The 18,685-nt window shown below is 46.6% G+C and overlaps 1 protein-coding gene across 1 annotated transcript; it reads right to left on the minus strand.

Annotated features, from left to right (window-relative positions):
* Positions 1-1,152: 1,152 nt before the first annotated feature.
* LOC149362589 (uncharacterized) lies at positions 1,153-10,275 on the minus strand. The gene is made up of 4 exons (XM_089569763.1): positions 10,166-10,275; positions 3,342-3,391; positions 3,142-3,234; positions 1,153-1,554 (listed from the first exon to the last, which is right to left on the minus strand). Exons 1-4 carry the CDS (start codon positions 10,230-10,232, stop codon positions 1,408-1,410), a joined length of 357 nt encoding a protein of 118 aa, XP_089425889.1. The 5' UTR covers positions 10,233-10,275; the 3' UTR covers positions 1,153-1,407.
* Between the last annotated feature and the right edge of the window lie 8,410 nt (positions 10,276-18,685).

The raw sequence follows: 18,685 nt of genomic DNA on the forward strand, positions 1-18,685 counted from the left end.
GTCAATCAAATAGAAAGCTGTTATGCCGATAATATGCGTCATTTTTTGGTCTTTTTCAGAGCGCGCCGTGGTTCTAAATAACTGTCCACTTTAACCGAAATCTGCTGTGGGCATACCTCGATTAACATTTTATTAAAACGCTGGAAAAGGAGCCCTTTTTTGGTGGGGTAGCCTTTTAAAATTTCAAGAGATTTGAGGCAAGCAGGCAAGTCGAATAAAAGTCTATTTTCGTGCACTACCGTTCTATACCGCCCAAGCTTCAGTTTCGTTTTCCCTACAGCCTGTACTATCATCATCAGTACTTTTTTCTCTTCTTTGGAACCCACACTCTCTCGTGGAAATAAACAGCCTACCTTGAGCTGCCATCTGCGCCTGTTCGTCCCCTCTGTCCGGATGCCAGACATGTCAGTAAAGTTTGTTTGTTTTTTGCTCACAGCACTCGCAACAATAATTATCGCTATTAGCCCTTTAAGGCGGTTTGTACACATTTGTGTTCACCGCGATGTCACAGCTTCGTCTTAGTGTGTGCTGCACCTTGCAATGATTTTGTTTAGATGAATTTAAGATCCGCATCTGTCATTCATGCAATTAAATGAAATTATTTCTCACTCCACACCAAAGTAACAGCTCGTACCTATTGGAGGAGCGCGCTGTCGCACCTCTCTTTCCTCTAGAGCACAATCTGGAACAAGCACGTCACAAGGCTACAAAAAGGCCTAACTTATACATAGCCTACATGAGTGCGAGCGCAGTTTGAGTGAGCGATACAACCACAACACAAGACGCGACACGAAGATACGATTCGGAATGTCTTCATGTCTTTTGTACCGTGGCTGCATCACTTAGATCTCAACGCTTTCAACATAAGCTGGTCACTTGCAGAACTAGGTATTTCATATTGGCAGATTTGTTAGGCATTAACAGGTGCTACAATACGCGAAGCCCTACAAGCGCGTTGTGGCGACACGGGACCACGGCACCTTATGCACTTTACACGGCTTGCCCTTCCGTCCACTCTTCCTGAAGGGGCTGCACATCTCCCTCTTGGTTCGTTGCGCTCAACAGAGGTCAAGGCGCAACGACCGACGGCACGGAATCATCCGTCACAGCAGCCAAGATTTTTAAATGACAAATTTATTTTCATTCCATACCAGAAACAGTGACTCATTTATTCTAAATCATCATCTAATTGTAAATCAAGACGGCCAAGCCTTAACGCCGGAACCACGAAACTAACAACATAACTAAGTGGACGATCCAAAATTATATAACGTACAAAACGGAGAGCTCCGCATGACAAGGAATCTCAAGTAAACGCTCTTCTTTTCTTTTGCTGTCAGGTCTCCACAGTGACGATTTCTTTCCCTTATTTGGAGAGGCTAGGGCGTGGTTGAAGTGTTGGCGAAATCATTTGAAATTTTTGGGGTAGGATTCAGGGCCAGAGCGTGAACGCGTAGGTTTCTGAGGTCTGGGGATTGGAGGCAGAGGTCGAAACTGCTTATGCTCGGTCGCTTCGCACCTGCCGTTCTGGCACGTGCCTTTCCCGCGCAGGCCCTGAAAACGCAAAAAAAAAGAGAATATTTATCACTGAATAGGAGGAAGTTCAATCATAGGAAAGTTTAGGAGGCCGGCTCTGAACAGATTGGCATTGACAGCAGAAAGAGAGAAGAGACGTTTGGGCTAGTTGGTACGGCGACATAATGAATAAACAGCGCTAAACACAAAGACGAGGAGGACGAACAGCTCTCGTCCTGTTTACTCTTCGTCCTCGTCTTTAGCGCTGTTTATTCAGAAAGAGAGCTAAGAAAAACCCATAGCCTATCCTCGATGGACCGTTTCAACGCGTTATCATCCAAATATGCGTTATATAAAAGGTTGACACATTAAAGTTAGTTATATTCCAGGTGTTACACTTAGATTTCTTACATCTGAGGTCCAGACTCTCAGTTCATTATATCGAGGTTCAGACCTGAAAGTTCGCTGTATTCACAGGTGGCGTACATAGGTTCGTTACGTCGGAGCAAACAAACGAAACTTCGTTATATTCAAGGTTAACGCACGAATGTCGACAGGTTCCCACCTGCCCACCGTGGGAGATTGGCGACCTGGCTTCTGTCACACGGCGGTCACCATTTACGCGTGCGCAAACCCTTCTAATGCTGACGCATTGGTAACATGACAGGTGACGGTGAGTTAATTATGGAAAGGACTGTGTCTGTGCAGAAAACTGAGCAATGGGCCCATTTGCGCACGCGACACACGATGTTTGCTCCACTAGAAGTTATGTGACGCCCGGAAACTTGAAAAGTACATCTGATCCGTAGAGACCATGCACCGTCAGCAGTCAACGACTCGTTGGAAATGGGGGCCAAGGAAACAGCCAAACCGACCCGCTTTCGGGCTTAGATCAGCATAAGAAAGAGCATACGAATATAATGCATGTCGAATATAGGGCAAACACCATCGCGTGAATGCTTTGCTTGATTAAGAACAAGATATGACACACATTGGGCCAAACCTTACCTCATGTGCACACGGCGACGAATCATATGGATTGTTTGCGTTGTTAGTCATAGAAAATATTCTTAATGTGGGTGCTCGGAAAGAATTCGCAAAACTTCTTCCGTGGCCTCCGCCCCAGAGAAGTGGTAACTAAATGTGGCATGCTGTTGGAACAGCTTAACTGCTTCTTTTCAGGCACAGTGAAGCACTCTTACACACTTGCTCATGTTTCATTTTCACCTGCCGCCACCAGCTTTCCGAATATTTGCTTCGTCAGAATGGTTTATGCAGTTTTTCAGTGTCTCTAGTTGCCCGAGCTAGCCTCCTCAGCCCCGCTAGACATGAAGCAGCTTCCCCAAACCACTTGACATTCTGGCTGGAACCTGGAGAAGAAAGCACGCGCCGGCTGCCGGGATCGACAAGCCAAATTGGCGAAATCCGTTGATCTCGCGGAATGACCTGATGGCCCAATACGTGAAGCGAGGAGATCACTATTACCACCAATTTCCGCACTCATCTAGATGAATTGCTGCTTCTGTCTTTCTCCTGACCATCGCTTCTGGTCGTCCGTAGCGATGAAAATTTGAAGTGACAAAAGCTGGGTCCTAAATCTATGCAGGCAGCGCTAAGAAGTCTTACCCAACAGGGTGTTCCTTCCATTTCACTCTCTACCTTGGGAGGAAATGATCGGCAGAGGTATTTGCAGTACGGCGTACGACCGAAGATGTTCGTCTGAGGAGAGAAAGAGAACAGTGATGTTAAGAAGAATTTTCGTGAAAGCACGAAGGCTGAGGCGCCCGGAGTTACTTAAAAAGCGTAAACGATTATAGGATACTTACAAATTTGCTGGCTATTATCTTTCCACATTTTTGCTTCTTGAGAAGGCAGTCTGAAACGAAATGACGTTTGGCTTGGATTAGGTAAAGAGAAGCGTGACTACCGTCTTGAGCAGCCGTTCACTTTTCATGTGACCATCGTTGATTGGGCATCTCTGCTCCAGTCGCTTATGAAATAAACCATTTCAGGACACATTTACTTCAAGACTTGTTTTCACATCACTACTTCATCTTTACACTAAACGTTCATCATGTCATGCAAGCAGTAGTGAGGAAAGTCCAGATACTCTGGCCGCTGAAGTAAAAGTTGGTAATCGCTAAACTCATCACTATGATTTTTCGTTATTCTTGCTTAGTTGCGTGACCACGAGACAATATAGCCTTGTAATTTTGTTGTACCAAAACAATAGAACTCTTTGCTCACTGTATCGTGCTAAAGCATGTTCACACCGGCATTACGATAACTGTCCACCTTACCACCAATCCAAAAGAGAGATGCCTCTACAGCTGTTCTTCAGTTAACCGTGTCCTGTGCTGGCCGTGGCCACCCTACACGCTGTCAAATTCCTTTCTCTCATCTCTCGATCAGTCTCTGCAATCTTCATCAGAATCTAGCTTTGCTAGAAATCCATTTCCTTATCTTAACAGACCACGGGCTATCGGTTAGAGCATTAGCTGCCTCGCCCAAGTTCATCTCCTCCTGTTGGTTTCCACTTGTGTAGCACTTATTCGTCCGTTCTCATGTTCGCACTCTGCTCTTGGCTAATAAGTAAGCACAGCACAAAAAACGTTCACGAGGGAGATACACAGGACAACGAGCTACTACAAACTGATCAGTCCAGAGTATGGCGCGTCGTCCTGTGTGTCTTCCTTGTGAACGTTTTTAATGTCGCGCCATGAGAATGAAGCACGAACTAGCCAGCAACATACTTGAGTGCAGCACTGCTCTCTTTCTGCGTCTTGTTCTGATTCTTCTTCTTATTCACCTCTGAATGTGCACTGCATTCCTCACTCATGCAGTCGCACACTGACTAGGATAACCGGAAAATGCTATAAGTGGACTATTCCGTTCGGACTGAGAACAGGGTCGCATTCGGGAATAAATTGCAACACTTGAAACCACCAGCCTTTGCTTGCGGAAAAAAAAAATAAATAAAATTTTGGCGCACATCCGACTTGACCATGCAGTTCTTCAGAGTGAGACTGAAAGTGCCCACAGTTAGGCTGTGTGGGTGGTTCTTCTATCGTTGAAGTGTAGGTAGCTGTGTCGTAAAAAGAGGTCGTGTTTTTAAAACTGCTTCCTTTAATGTGGGACTCCTGGGCTGAATGTTCTTTGAAATATGAAGGAGGCTTTGCAGCTTTCGTAAAAAATGGCGATAGCAGCCAGGTGAATGTTTCCTTCTGTGGCTACAGATTGGAGCCGGCAGATACGAGCTACAGGAAGATTGCGGGTTTCAGTCATCCAAATAACTAGCCACAGTTTAATTAATTATAATGATAATATATCTAATCCACTATGGTGCAATCGGAATTTGAAAAATTCATTGATCAAGGACTAATCGAAACCCTCCTCATGGCGCGCCTTGCCTCACCCCTGATCAGCTGGTGGACCACCTGTCCTTCGTGACTCTACCACAGGGTCTGATCGACTCGTGGTATTGCGCTGAAATAAACTTTTTACTGTCGCTTTTTTGACGAATAAATTTTCTGCTGTTTCTCATCTGATTCAGAAATTGGCCGCTAAGAGAACGCCAGAAATGCCACCCACAATAATGCGTGTTGGACTGACGAGATGTTCAAGGCACCTATACATCGTTGAGTGTTAAAGGTGCACTGAAGAGGATTCTGAACTTGTCTTTTTGCCGCGGGAACTCGATGTACACGTTCCTAGCATTCTTAGAAACTGCGACTTATTGCCCTGTGTGGCCGATTTCCCTAATTAAATCGAATTAACGTCCGGCTCCCGCCTTTATTTTTTTAATTCTCCCTCGTACGGTGGGCGGAGTCGACCAACGCGTGGAGTGCCTTTCACCCAGTCCCGTGGCGACTTGCCGCTCTGCCATCGGCGGAGTAATACGTAGTAGTCCGTAGTAGGAAATAGTCCGCGCCGATTTTTATTTCTTCGGGCTTATTATGCGGCTATATTATCTGCGAATGAAACTATTTACGCTGTAGGTGTTTGCAGCGCACACGAAACAAGGACGGACAGAAAAGGGGACGAAACAGAGCGCGGTTTCGTTCCCTTTTCTGTCCGTCCTTGTTTCGTGTGCGCTGCAAACACCTACACCATGAAAAACCAACTAGCCCAAGAAAAGACGATTTAAACTATTTATTCATGGAAACCTAAAAAAGAAAATAAAGCGAAAGCAAAGCCTCCACGGAGCTGGCTGAAAGGCACTTCACGCATTGGTCGACTCCGCCCACCGTACGAGGGAGAATTCAAAAAATAAAGGCGGGAGCCGGACGTTAATTCGATTTAATTAGGGAAATCGGCCACACAGGGCAATAAGTCGCAGTTTCTAAGAATGCTAGGAACATGTACATCGAGTTCCCGCGGCAAAAAGACAAGTTCAGAATCCTCTTCAGTGCACCTTTAACCGGACCTAATCGCCGCCAGCTATCGGTACGGCAGACATGCGTTCGAGCAGAACTGTCACTGCCACAGCGGGAAGCGTGCGCTCATATTTCGTTACCCTGTGAGGGTCACCCGAGTGTTCGCTTGGCTTTAACGTTCCCTTATTAAGAAAGGCGACCGAAAACACGACGGTGGTGCATCTTCGATACCCTCCGCGGTTGCTCAGTGGTAAGGCGCTCGTCCACCGAGCCGGAGTACCCGGGTTCGAACCCGACCGCGGCGGCAGCGTTTCGATGGAGGCGAAACGCAAGAGAGGCTCGTGTGCTGTGCGATGTCAGTGCACGTTAAAGATCCCCAGGTGGTCGAAATTATTCCGGAGACCTCCACTACGGCACCTCTTTTTCTTCTTTCACTCCCGCATTCCTCTCTTCCCTTACGGCGCGGTTCAGGTGTCCGCCGAGATTGAGACAGATACTGCGGCGTTTCCTTTCCTCAAAAACTAATTTACCAATTTTACCATCTTCGGCCCGTGATTATCCTTATGGAACATGCAAGCTCTCGAATCCGGTTCTTATTACATGTTCCGATTAGCCCAGTCTGTGTGTGACTGCATGAGCATTGAGCGCAACGCACATTGCCAACATTATAACTGTCATTACTACTTCATACACTGCTTCAAAGCTGTTTTTTTATACTGGTGCCGAATGTGCTAGTCGCTTTTGAACAGAGCGATGAGCCTTGCTTGGTTTAAGTAGGACTAAAACAAAATACATTCACCTCTTTTCTTCCCACAACGTTCTTAAATTCGGCAGACAGTGAATACGCATCACGTAGTAAAACCGCTCCTTTCAATGTTCCGAAGGCTCGTTAGCTTCTTTCTGGGGTCGGCTGCCTCTACTAACTTACTAAGCAGTGGAAACTGCTTGCTCAATTTTTTGTGAGCACGGTTGTAGCACGACTACCACTTGGCTCACTAAATACAATAGCTACATATCGCACTACTGGCATGATAAAAATAGGCAGCCACGAATTTGATTAGAATTCTTCTTACAAATCACTGGTTTAACGTTGCTTGTGTCTTGTGCCATTTCATGTGTGTTCGGTGGGCATGTATGAATGTGCATACGCAAGCGTTGCTTACGCGCTCTGTATTCTTGATATCATTATGAAATGAAACCCCGATAGCAAAGGCATGGTGAAAAGTTCTGCGCTGTGTAGGATTTGCTTGAAAAACAGCCTTACAACCAATACATGTGCCTGTAGATTGTGTACAGCAGAGGCAGAGGAGCCAACATAGTTCGCAGGTGCCTTAAACACAAAGCAAAGCGAGTTGCACGCCCAGTGTCTCACTCACTGACAAAATTAGGCATTGCTTGTCCCGACAAAAAAGTGAGAGAAAAAGAAAATAAATAAACAGGCCTTCTTAAGACGGGGTCATATTCAGATGTCATCACCCATTAATAAACACCACCACCAGAGTGACATGATATCCGTAATAAAACTAGTCGACATCCTGGCGCGAAGTATGCTTGTACAAAATATTTAGAGGACGCAAAAGCTTTCGAAGCATGCATGCCCTTAACGAAATTCATTCGCGTACAGCGTAGGGTTTGCGAGCAACACGAGCAGTATTGGGTGCAGCGTATTGCTTTATATTACACGCGAGAAGTTTTATACTTTTCAAATTATTACATATTAAGATGCAAGTTATACCTCTTTACAAGCTCCACGATCGCTTAAAACTTATATTTAGTCCGTGCTGAAATGTCACTTCGGAAGCGCTAGAATTTGACACGGACACATTAATTAGGACACGATCCGTGCGTGTGTCCGTCTGTCTCCCTGTATATGGGTTACATTTTAACGGTCCCCAAATGATGTCCATGTGAAGCACTGCTCAATACTCTGCTTTCGCAAAAATCGCTCAGCACGGCTCAGAGAGAAAATGAAACGATGCACAAATCAGACGCTTTCCTCACGTAAATGTGTCCCATACTGCCAGACAGTTTGGCACTGAGTACTATTGACTGCCAAGTATGATCCAGTGGAACACACAGAAATATTATGCTGGTCGTTGCAAGAAACCGACATTCATTAAAGTTGATCGTTTGAGAACACCAGATGAGACTCGAGAATGGCCGCTGTTTTCTAAAACCAGGACGATAGAAACAAGAGCGAATACACCTCAAAAGAATTCAGGCCTCACTGGCAGCCGTCTGTGCATGAGCTTTATTGTCGCTTTTCCCAATCCCTTTACTCTATAATCATCTCTTTGGCTCTCTTCCCTTTTATAAGAGAGCGAACCAGACGTAGATCTAGTCAACCTCGTTGTTGCCATTTTTTTTTTCTCTTCGCATTGTGAAGTTCCAAGCATAACAGGTAAAAATAGTTCACATGGACTGGATTTTCTCTAAGCTGTGTACCTATCGGTTTTCTGTTATGTGTGGCGCTTCAGATATTTTAAAAGCAGATCGAATGTTGTCTTAATTTTAAAATTAAAACACCTCCTACATTTCACTTATTTTGTTTAAAAGTGTCCTAAGCACAAGCCAGTTATAAAATTAAGATGAAACAGCATGAAACAGTTAATTAGGAACCAAATATGAGACCATGAAACAATTCTATTTTGTCGTGGCACTATATTGAGCTTGGGACCATGAAACCACTAAAACGCTAATCGACAACAGAGAAGAAGCACAGGGCACAAAGAAAATGCTATTTCTTGCATGTCGTAAGCCTCTTACGTCGCTGTAGCTAAGTTTTTATATGTTTTGCATCAAAAAACTCACTCTGTTCACAACTTTCGTAAGCCTATTACGTCCAGACTGTACGGCGAGAACTAGGGAGCGAGCTGTAACGTTAGGCAGACGTGCTCATTCACAAGCTCCATTTCATCGCGCCTTCCCGGAATATGAGTTGTCATGAACTCCCCTACGCAATACTTGTAAAGTGTGCGAGTGGCCTTGATGAAGTGACTGCATGAACGGCGCTAACCTTAGGGTACCGAAGCGTGGGCATCATTTCAGGTGTATTTTTCCAGGGAGCCAAAGAAATGAATAAAACTTTAACGAATATGAAAGTAAATGCCCCATTGATATATCTCTGAACCCACCTTTTCATGATGGAAAGTATTCAAGAGTGAAGCTACAGCCTTATTTCATACAAGAAATCAGCGCTCGCCTCCAATATGAGAGCCTTTAAAAGGACTTGATCGTCATGTCACATTATTGCACGCTATGACTCGTCACTGTCCGATGATGTGAGCCGCTAAAACTAGTTACTTTTTACGAAGGCCTCATGCCTGAGCCTTGATTACGGGTCGGATATGATGGAGGCATGCAACTGTGTCGGACGACATTTGAGAGGCTTTTCTGTGTGCGTGCGCGTACTATCCATCGTGGATCAATGCGGCGAAGAAAAATAATTATGCATGCCACATTTACAGGATACACACCTTTCTCTTTTATTTTTTTTTTATCGCTATTAGTTCGAACGGCTCTATTGCCTATTGGCATTTGAAGCGACGTTTAGATTCTCTTCGCAGACGAAGCCGCGTATCTTTTGCTTTGCTTCCCAGTGTTAGACTAAATGAACACTAAATCACATCGTAAGGTGAGACAGCGCAATAAATAAAGCTAAAAAGAAATCCACTGAAACTTTGCCTTCTGTAGCAAAGCTGAACCCCTGAAGAACCACAGTTACGCCCTTATGTCACTATACGGGCGACCTGCATCCATCGTCTGCAAAACAAATCCAGTTTGGTAAAACGGTGTCTTAATGAGGTAAATTTTATTGCTGGGGCTTCTATCAACAGAAAGAGGTAGCCCATAATTTCTAAAAAGCAAAGTAAGATAAGGTTACATTGGCTCGTTAGCTAGGTTAGGTTAGATTAGTGCTCCTAGTCGAATGCTCAAAATGATGGCGTTAGTCTTGGTATATGTCTCTTTGCACAGCGCATGATCCGCGGAGAACTACTAATTATATTGAAGCTCTGATGTGCCTTGAACATTTAATCTAACTGTTTCATCACTGTGAGAAAAAGCAAGAAGAAATCAACGAGCAACACTTTCTCATGCCCCTGCTCCCAACCCTCACTGCTAGTGCCGTGATTAACCTTATTCCTCGCCCTTTCAAACTTCGCTGAGCTGAAAACTTCAGCAGCTGAACACCGACACTTGGTCCTCCTTTTCCGCTTCTTTTAGGGATGTCAACACTTATTCTTCTACCAACAAACTCGGCGGTCATCACTCACCGGATCCATGCAGCAGTGCACACAGGAGGGCAGCGCAAAGCAGTACTGCCACCGCGAACCGTTTCATATCGACGCACTTGCGAGTCCCCGCCGCCGCCAGAGCCCCAAATGGACGCCTCCTACCGTATGCAAGGCGCCGGCAGTAGGCGACACTGCGAACAGATCCTTTCCTGTGACGTCCAGCCGACAGCGCGTGTCCACGACGATCGAAAGTGAACTATTATAAACAATGGTGAGAGAAAGCCTTTGTATGCGGCCAGCTGCCCTGGCTCCCGCCGGAATCCCGTCCGAGGCGGCAGACAATAAGTGGACGATTATACAACCGCTTTGTGTGTTCAGCAATGCATGAAGCCTCACACGACGTCGCTATCTCACGCCCCTGGAGCGCCCTAACATCTGCGAAGACTTCACTGAGATGCCTCAGGGCGCGGCTCTATTCATGCGGAACCAGGGAGGGCGAGTAATCTAAGCATCTGGACTGTAACAAAAAGGAATGGTAGCATTTGACACGAGCTGGTGCGAACTGTGATGTTGTCGCATTCCTTTTCAGTTTATGCTTCTGAGACACACTGACATGGAAAAGGGGCAAGGAGGGAGTAGCAGTGACATACTCAAGCACTTCTCTCTCCAAAAACAATCCTGGAAACGGGAGCTTCCGGCTAAGCCTGTCAACCGTTAGTGATATCGATAGGACGCCGCACGGCAGCCAAAACAACATTTTATGTCAGTAAAATAAAAAAGGTTGTCCTTAGGTTGCAACCACCTAGCTTCTCAACGATCTCGTGCGGTTGTGCACTTTGTACAGACCATTGTCCGTTGTGGAGGTATAGATTCTGCGGTAGTAGCGTCCTGCTTCCGCTTGTATTCGCAACCAGCAAACTCCAATTCGTTCAACATCAATGCAAGCCTGCTCGGTAACTGGTCACCGTTTTCGTTCTCTGAGAGTATACTTTAGCAAGAAGGTAACAGCGGCCCGTTAACTTTCCGAATATTTGCCACCGAAAAAATGGAGAGCAGTGCATAGTGTTACACGATATTACAACTACTGCGTTCATGCTGACTGCACACACATATCTCTATTCCAAGAAGGTGGTGCAGTAACTTATACAGCAACTACCTTCGCTATTGGCTGGGTTTAGAACTTCGATTATTGAGAATGTCGGCATGCAGTCAAGAGTGGAAAATCAAGAGGGTGATAAAAAAAAGTGTAGTACTAAGATGGCAGTCATGTTACATAGTCGAGATTGTCTGGTGGTGAGATTATGTCGGCAGTAACATTTTTATGCGATGACTAGCTGTGCATGACTTGCCACGAGATCGTGGGTTTGGTCTCGGCGGCCCAGGGTGCACTGCGATAAAGCTGAAATACAAGAACTTTCGTGTGCTAATCCTTTCGGTGCAGATTAGAGTACCCTAGGAGGTCGAAATACATATGGAGCCCTCCAGTGCGACGCCCCTCGCAGCCGCTCTCTTGAAATTCATTCATTTGAGTGCCGTGTTAATTAATTATCACGCGCAGCAATGTTTTTACAGCTCTTTCTCAGCGCCGAGACAGTGAAAACTAATCTTACAGCCGCGGTTGTTAAGAACAGAAAGACGGGCTCATAGTCCACATTTTGCAGCTGGCAAAGATGTCTTCTCTGATGAAAGCTCGGTTTTTCCTAGCAAAAGCGAAGTCATTACAACATTTTTGTTGGAGCCAAACACTATCACCATAGTGTGATCATTCACTTCTATTCCATGCAAACACTGCGTGAATCAGTGTCTCCATTCTTATTTTTGCGGAACGTTTTGCCTTTCGCGAATGTCTCTGAGAACGCCAGTTCTCTGCTCTTTCTGGACAAAAAGGGCAGATGAAAATGTGAACCGTCCGTCAAAGCCCTGAGATTGGTGGGAACAAAAGATGTCGAATCGAAAAACAAAACCTCATATATTTTCACCGAATCTCTGTGCTTTTTTTCGCCTTTGTTTATCTCAAACCACCTGCAGCGCGAGAATTAGCAGCTGCTTACAGTCCCACGCAGGAGCGTGCTCAAACGCGACGCCGTAAGGAGGCAAACGATTGCATTAGATTGTGAAAGAAAAGGCGCAGTGTCCTGCGTCCCATATGTCCCGTTCGTTTATTGAGAAGCGGGTTCTCGAGGGAACAGAGAATATGGCCGCATGGTCAGTGTAAACGCAACGTGAATACAAGGAGTAAAGGCCGTGTAAAAACTATTCCGCTCCCAGAAATAAAGCCGAGCTTGAGACGCCATTAGGGAACTCAAAGTGACCCGTACGAACAGTTTGTACTGCCCTTGTTGGCATTCACATTTCGTCAGCAAATTTAATTGTTCGGAACCATGCAGGAAAGGAAGGCAAGATCGGTCACGTATGCGACCACTACAATTAGCGTCAGCTCCAGAGTCGACTTTAATCTTCAGCGGCATCTGTTAGTCAGCAACATCGCACAGTTCGGCATTTTTTTCCTTGTTACGCGGCTTGAACACATTACGTAGGCTTTGCTAATGTCCGTGCACCCCAGCGCAACGTAAAGGCTGCTGTACTGCACCTCCCAGTTCATTCGTTAAGTGAATGACGATCTTGTTAACCACCTAATCAATAAATAATGAATTAAAATTTAGATTCCTTGCAGGAACGAGGGAGACAGGCAGCAAAGTAAAACAAAGAAAAATAATGCTGGCCATTGACGCCTGATGTGAAATCATGCTGTAGTAAACTTGACCCGTGGTTCACGGTAACGTGCGCCGCTTCTGGTCGACTGTCCATGCGTCCATGTGAGGGGCAGGGGAGTTATCTCGGCCAGGAAGGATCTACAACTGAGCGGTGAATGGCGATATGCGGGAAATGGGACCGCTTGGCGCAAGGTGGAAAAAGGATAACGGTAGCCGTCTGGTGAAAAAAATTAGGTAGGAAACTGAACGGATGCAAGCAGTCTCTACGGTTTTCATGCACGCAAATATGCTTGGATACGTAAGAGAATCAAAACGTATCTCGCAGCTTATAGCAGTGGTGTGGAAGTTATGAGTGCGAGACGACACCTAGCACTCTCCAGATCTGTGCGGTAGGCTCGCGAGAAGCATGAAAACAGCGTACTTGTAGAAACTGTCGCCTGACGCTCGGGCCATCTGGTTCACTGCGATAAGTTGTGAGGCGGGCGTAGTGTGAGTGAGCAAGCGTTTATTGATGAGGGTGGTGGCTGGAGCGCATGTGGGTGGGGCCTCAGTCCAGGGCTCCGGAGGCTTCTGCCGACCTTCTGTCGATGACAAGGAGCGCTGCCTGGTGTTCGAGGCGTGCGCTCGTCAGCATCACCTCCCAGAGCTCCAGGACCGCATTACGCAGCTTTAGATGGTGAGGTTTTTGGGGACATGTCCATGTGATATGTATTAGAGTTGGGGTGTTGCAGCACCATGGACATTTGTCTGCATAAAGTGTTGGGTGTAGGCGATGTAAATATTGTAGGTTCGGATACGCCGTAGGAGGCAGGAGTATTCAGAGGAAAGGGAGGGAAGAGGGAGAGGGTAGATACGTCTATTAAGGCGTTGGATTTCGATCCGGGTGGCGAAGTGGTAGGGTAGGGGATATAAGGCAGGAGGGGATGGCCTCTCTCGGTATGCGTATTCTCGAGTCAAGGTGTCCGCCCTAACGTTGCCATCAAGGCCCTTGTGGCCGGAAACCCAGGTGACGACGTAGTCTTGACCTGGCAGCTTGTATACGCTCGACAGGCGGCGAGTTCCCTATCCTCCGTAGGAGTAAAGCCACTAAAGCGCACGCGTGGGGAGCGATAGCTTTCCTGCTCACTCAGGTACGGCTTTATAGCAGCGCTAAGTTCAGTTGCTATCCGCCACATCACTGTCATCTCATTCACCTCCGCGGTGCAGAATAGCTCGTTCCCTAATGTCTGTTCTGATATATAAACTTAAAGGATAACACATGAACTTGTACAAAGTGTAATATACTATAGCTTTTCTCTAGCGTTAAAGACTAGACCTGTTGAAAGATTTAACAGCACATTAAAGAATGCTTTCGTTTTCCTTTTATTTCAGTAGTTGCCTGGCGCAATAACCTAAAGTACCACACCGGCCGAACCTCATAGTCGACAAGTGACGTTATTCTTACCTTGTATCCGAATAAAAAGCGAAAAGCAGTTGCACAGGAATTATTCGGGTCGACTTGTCGTTGAGCGGTTTGGTTTATGGGGTTTAACGTCCCAAAGCGGCTAAGGCTATGAGAGACGCCGTAGTGGAGGGCTCCGGAAATTTCGACCACCTGGGGTTCTTTAACGTGCACTGACATCGCACAGTACACGGGCCTCTAGAATTTCTCCTCCAAAGAAATTCAACCACCGCGGCCGGGATCGAACCCGCGTCTTTCGGGTCAGCAGCCGAGCACCATAACCGCTGAGCCACCGCGGCGGTTACTTGTCGTTGAGTCACTTTCGCTAGACTCTGCTGAATGGTTAAATTATAATGGTTACATTATACGCCTTGCGTTTAATTGACACTCGTTGCCGTTTTTAGGGCTGATAGCATTGCATGAAATTAAACTCCTGCACTTGAGAAAGCTCTCACAGAGCAGTACTGTAAGCTCAAATAATGTCCATGTCATTGTCTAAAATCATTTGAGAAGTTATTCATGCAATCAGCCACTTCCCGCAGATCTGGCGCGGACCAGCGCCACTCGCAGACATCACAAACGCGGCCAAAGCTAATAATGCAAAGGTTAATGTAATAATTTGCATGTAAAGACATTGTGACGAAAAAGACGAAATGGCAGTGGCGCAGGACGGAGCGCTCGTTCTGGGCCAGCGGCCACTAAATCATCTCTTTTCCATCGTTCATCACGCCTCATTCTTCGGCTAGCCGCCTTGTTACATTTGGTGGCGCTGGGGAATCATCGTCATCCTGGTCCTGGAACTTCGGCGTCCTGCGTCAGCCGTGGTCGTCGGCCGTGAGTTCTTGGCGTGCATCGTCCGACCGTGCCTCAGACTTTCAGACCTGAACCGACTTCGCCGCTCATCTCTTCAATCATCTCTTTCCACGATTCATCACGCCAATATTATGCGTTATTTCAATATTAATGTTATAATAAGAACAGCCATTAATATTAAAGCTATTAAGAATCGCACCAAGTGCGAGACTTGGAGGAAGTTGGTCGGGGTGACGTCAAGCCAGCTGGACGCGGTGCTAATGGTCTAGGCTGAATATTATCACATGAGGCCTCTCTAAAAAGTAGCATAAACGGCTCTCCCTGTAAAAACTTCAGCCCCTAGCAAGATTCAAACCAGAAGCGCTGCAAAGCAAACAACATAATTTCTTGACGTCTTAGACCTCTTGGTTATCGCCCGAGCCCTTCGCGGTGCTTCTGCGGATCAGTAGCCTCCCGTTGGATATCGTCCTCTTCAGCATATCTCATTCATTCTTTCTGCGCCGCAGATGTTTCGGAAGGGCGCTGAAGACCAGGCGAGCGCTGCAACACTTGAAACAGCGAAGGGAAGCTTAGGAGTGCAGTGAGGGGCGTTGAATACGCTGCCTAGCACTATAAAGAGAAGCGGTTGAACGCCACCTGTGGCGATTCGCATGACAAGCACTGACCACATGCTAAATAAAAGTTGGAACCAGCACACGCTACATGTGGCAGTGGTGAGCCACGTTCAGTCGATGGTATGGGGGGGGGGGGGGGGAGTGGTATCCGGCTGCGACCAAGGTCTCAGCCCTTTGTACAGCGCACGCTGGCGCCATCTCTGTCTTCCGCGTATGGACGGCACTGCCAGACATCAAAAGCGTCGAAAAAAAAAAAAACACTATTCCAGCTAAGAAAATTGGCTAATGGCGAAGGTTCCTAAAGGCCCTAGTGCAGCTACCACCACCTGTGTGCCATCCCACAGTGCGCTGCTTACGAATTTTCTTCGATGTGTGTATTGCTTATTGCTACTGTCGATGACGACATGGATAGTCAGTTTGTTTTTTCGCGATCTTAGCGACCTCCCGTTTGGTTGTGCCACAATATGATGGTAGCTTCGCATTCCTCCACCGCGCAGCACCATCGCTCCTCCTCACTCGAAGTATCACTGCACAATCGGTTTCTCGGTGTCCTCATTACGAAGCTTCGCACTCCGGCAGCTGATTAAGTTTTCTTGCGTCGGCACCTTTATTTGTCTCTATAAAGCTAGAAATCGAGCAGGACATTAATTTTAAGTCACAGTAATTCATAATAACTGTGGTTCACAAGCGGCAGCCATCCACTTCAAGCAAACGAACAACTCGCCTATGCTCTCGCGTATGAAATCACAAATTCGGCTGGCGACGAAAGGGGTTCGTGCTCTTCTCACAGCTCTCATCTGCCGCCTGCAAGATGGCATAGTATCTTTTTTTCCTTTTGCAGGCATGTGCAACCATGTGTCTTGTTGGTTAACACAGCGCTCATCCGTAAATCGGTAGCGAGCCCATTATCTGCGTCAGAAAACCATATCACAACGGATTCGATTCCTACTCGCACCGGGGTTGTTCGTTAGTTCTTTTCCTTAGGTTCAGGATATCCGTGATGTACAGAACCATGCGTGCAAAACGTTCTGCGTTAATAACAGACGCCTCTCAACGGTATTATTGCCAGCTATCGGATGGCATGCTGCAGCTTTGAAGCTCACGTTCAAGTTCAACAGCGAGCATCTATCATAGTAAAGTAGTGTAAGACCGAATGTGTTCCTCCGTGAAATGCCTACAAGAATGCACACGCTGATATGCATTCCACGGAGGCGTTTGATGGCAGATAACGGCTTCCATGGGGCTGAAACATGTTTGACTACACTAAAATTAACAATACTACTCGTAACAGATAGACACCCTGCCGCCGCGTACTCAGTATGCGTAGTAGTGCGCGAGCCACGCCAGTGGAAACACCTGATTCAAAGAAATCACGTGCAGGACACACTTATCGAAGCATGCTGTCATATAGCGAGGAGCGAATGAGGCCAAAAGTCGGATCAGCACCTACGAAGTTGATGCGCACATTGTAATAAAGATTGTAAATTCATACGAACTGTTTACTTTACCACATTGCAAAGCTGCAAACCATCCTTTTGTGCAACAACCGCCAGATTCGCGACCACCTGCTGTCAGCATAACGCAACATTGCGCCTTGCAAACGCTACTTACTTCACGGTGTCCGCAGTATTCGAACGCCAAGGGTGTTAACTAGGCTCTTTTCTATTTGGGCCGCTGCATTCAGTGCCTAGAGAGTCGATTTCAGTTATGACCCCCCAAAGAATGCAAGAAAGAGACAGGATGACATTTAGATTTCTGCTTTCGGGGGTGTCGATATTTGCCATGGATCCATACGTCCTATCAATTTAAGCTGTAGACCGAAAGCTTTGCTGCTTTGAAACCCACATGCGTGGTGTTAGTGCCAACCAGGAGGCGCCGGAAGTGTATCAAGTTGGTTCATGCAAGCGTATCGCAGTTGAATGGTTCAGCATGAGCCTCCAGGATGCCTCGGCAAGCCTGCAGTCGTCGTGCGAAATTGACGGGGTGTGCGTCACCTGAAGCTTTGTAACTTCACCCCTGTAGACGCTAACGGTTTCGTATAACGAGCAGAACGCGCAATCGGAAAAGTACTTACAACATACTGCATATTTCAACAACTAAATGGCATGATCCATGCCTGGTTAACGGTGCAGGGTAGGCCCTCTTTTTCCCATACATTTTGAGGCATATTTAAAACCCTTTTTCATAGCAGCTACTATACGTAGGTCATTCGGGTTTGTGTTATTTCATTTCTCGGTCTCCCGATCTTTTTACTGAACTGGCATTATAGATTTCTATAGAATACATACAATGTGTGCACTCTTCCGGAATCATATATTTCATGCGTTCTGGTAGAAGAGAACTCTCCTAGAAAAAACTGGAGAACTCGACCTCCGCCTGCAGGGTGCGACGCGGTAGAGTTAATTGATTAATGTCCACATATGCGAAATTGGTCATTCTGTGCTTTACATTCATATATCACTGGGAGTCCTCATACCACTCCTGGCGCAGTGATGCAGCGATGCGCCACTGCCCTGCAATGGCAGGTGCTCATAGCGGTGGGGCCTGTGCGACCTATGTTGCTCTTCCCGAGCAACATGTCGCGACCAATCATAAATTTAGCTGGCACCTGTCACGGTGGGCAGTTTTCTCACAATCCGGTGGGCAGGTTGTGATGGCGCCACAAGGTCACGTGACCTAGACGGCCCACTTTCTACCTAGGTTGCTTCTCTGGGGATTTTTCATGGACTTTTTTTTTTCATGGTCAACGACGTCGGCTTTTCTGTGACATTCACTTGTTAACGCTATAGTGGTAAAAGACCTACTGTGTGTATTTGTACTACTCTAACTCAGTAGCTTTGCGTTTCTGTGTGGATGAGGCCCGTGTACTGTGCGATGTCAGTGCACGTCAAAGAACCCCAGGTGGTCGAAATTTCCGGAGCCCTCCACTACGGCGTCTCTCATAGCCTTAGTCGCTCCGGTACGTTAAACCACCCTA

Source organism: Amblyomma mixtum, chromosome 2, assembly GCF_055824585.1.
Source record: "Amblyomma mixtum isolate Tamu chromosome 2, ASM5582458v1, whole genome shotgun sequence".
In the NCBI taxonomy this organism is placed as follows: Eukaryota; Metazoa; Arthropoda; class Arachnida; order Ixodida; family Ixodidae; genus Amblyomma; species Amblyomma mixtum.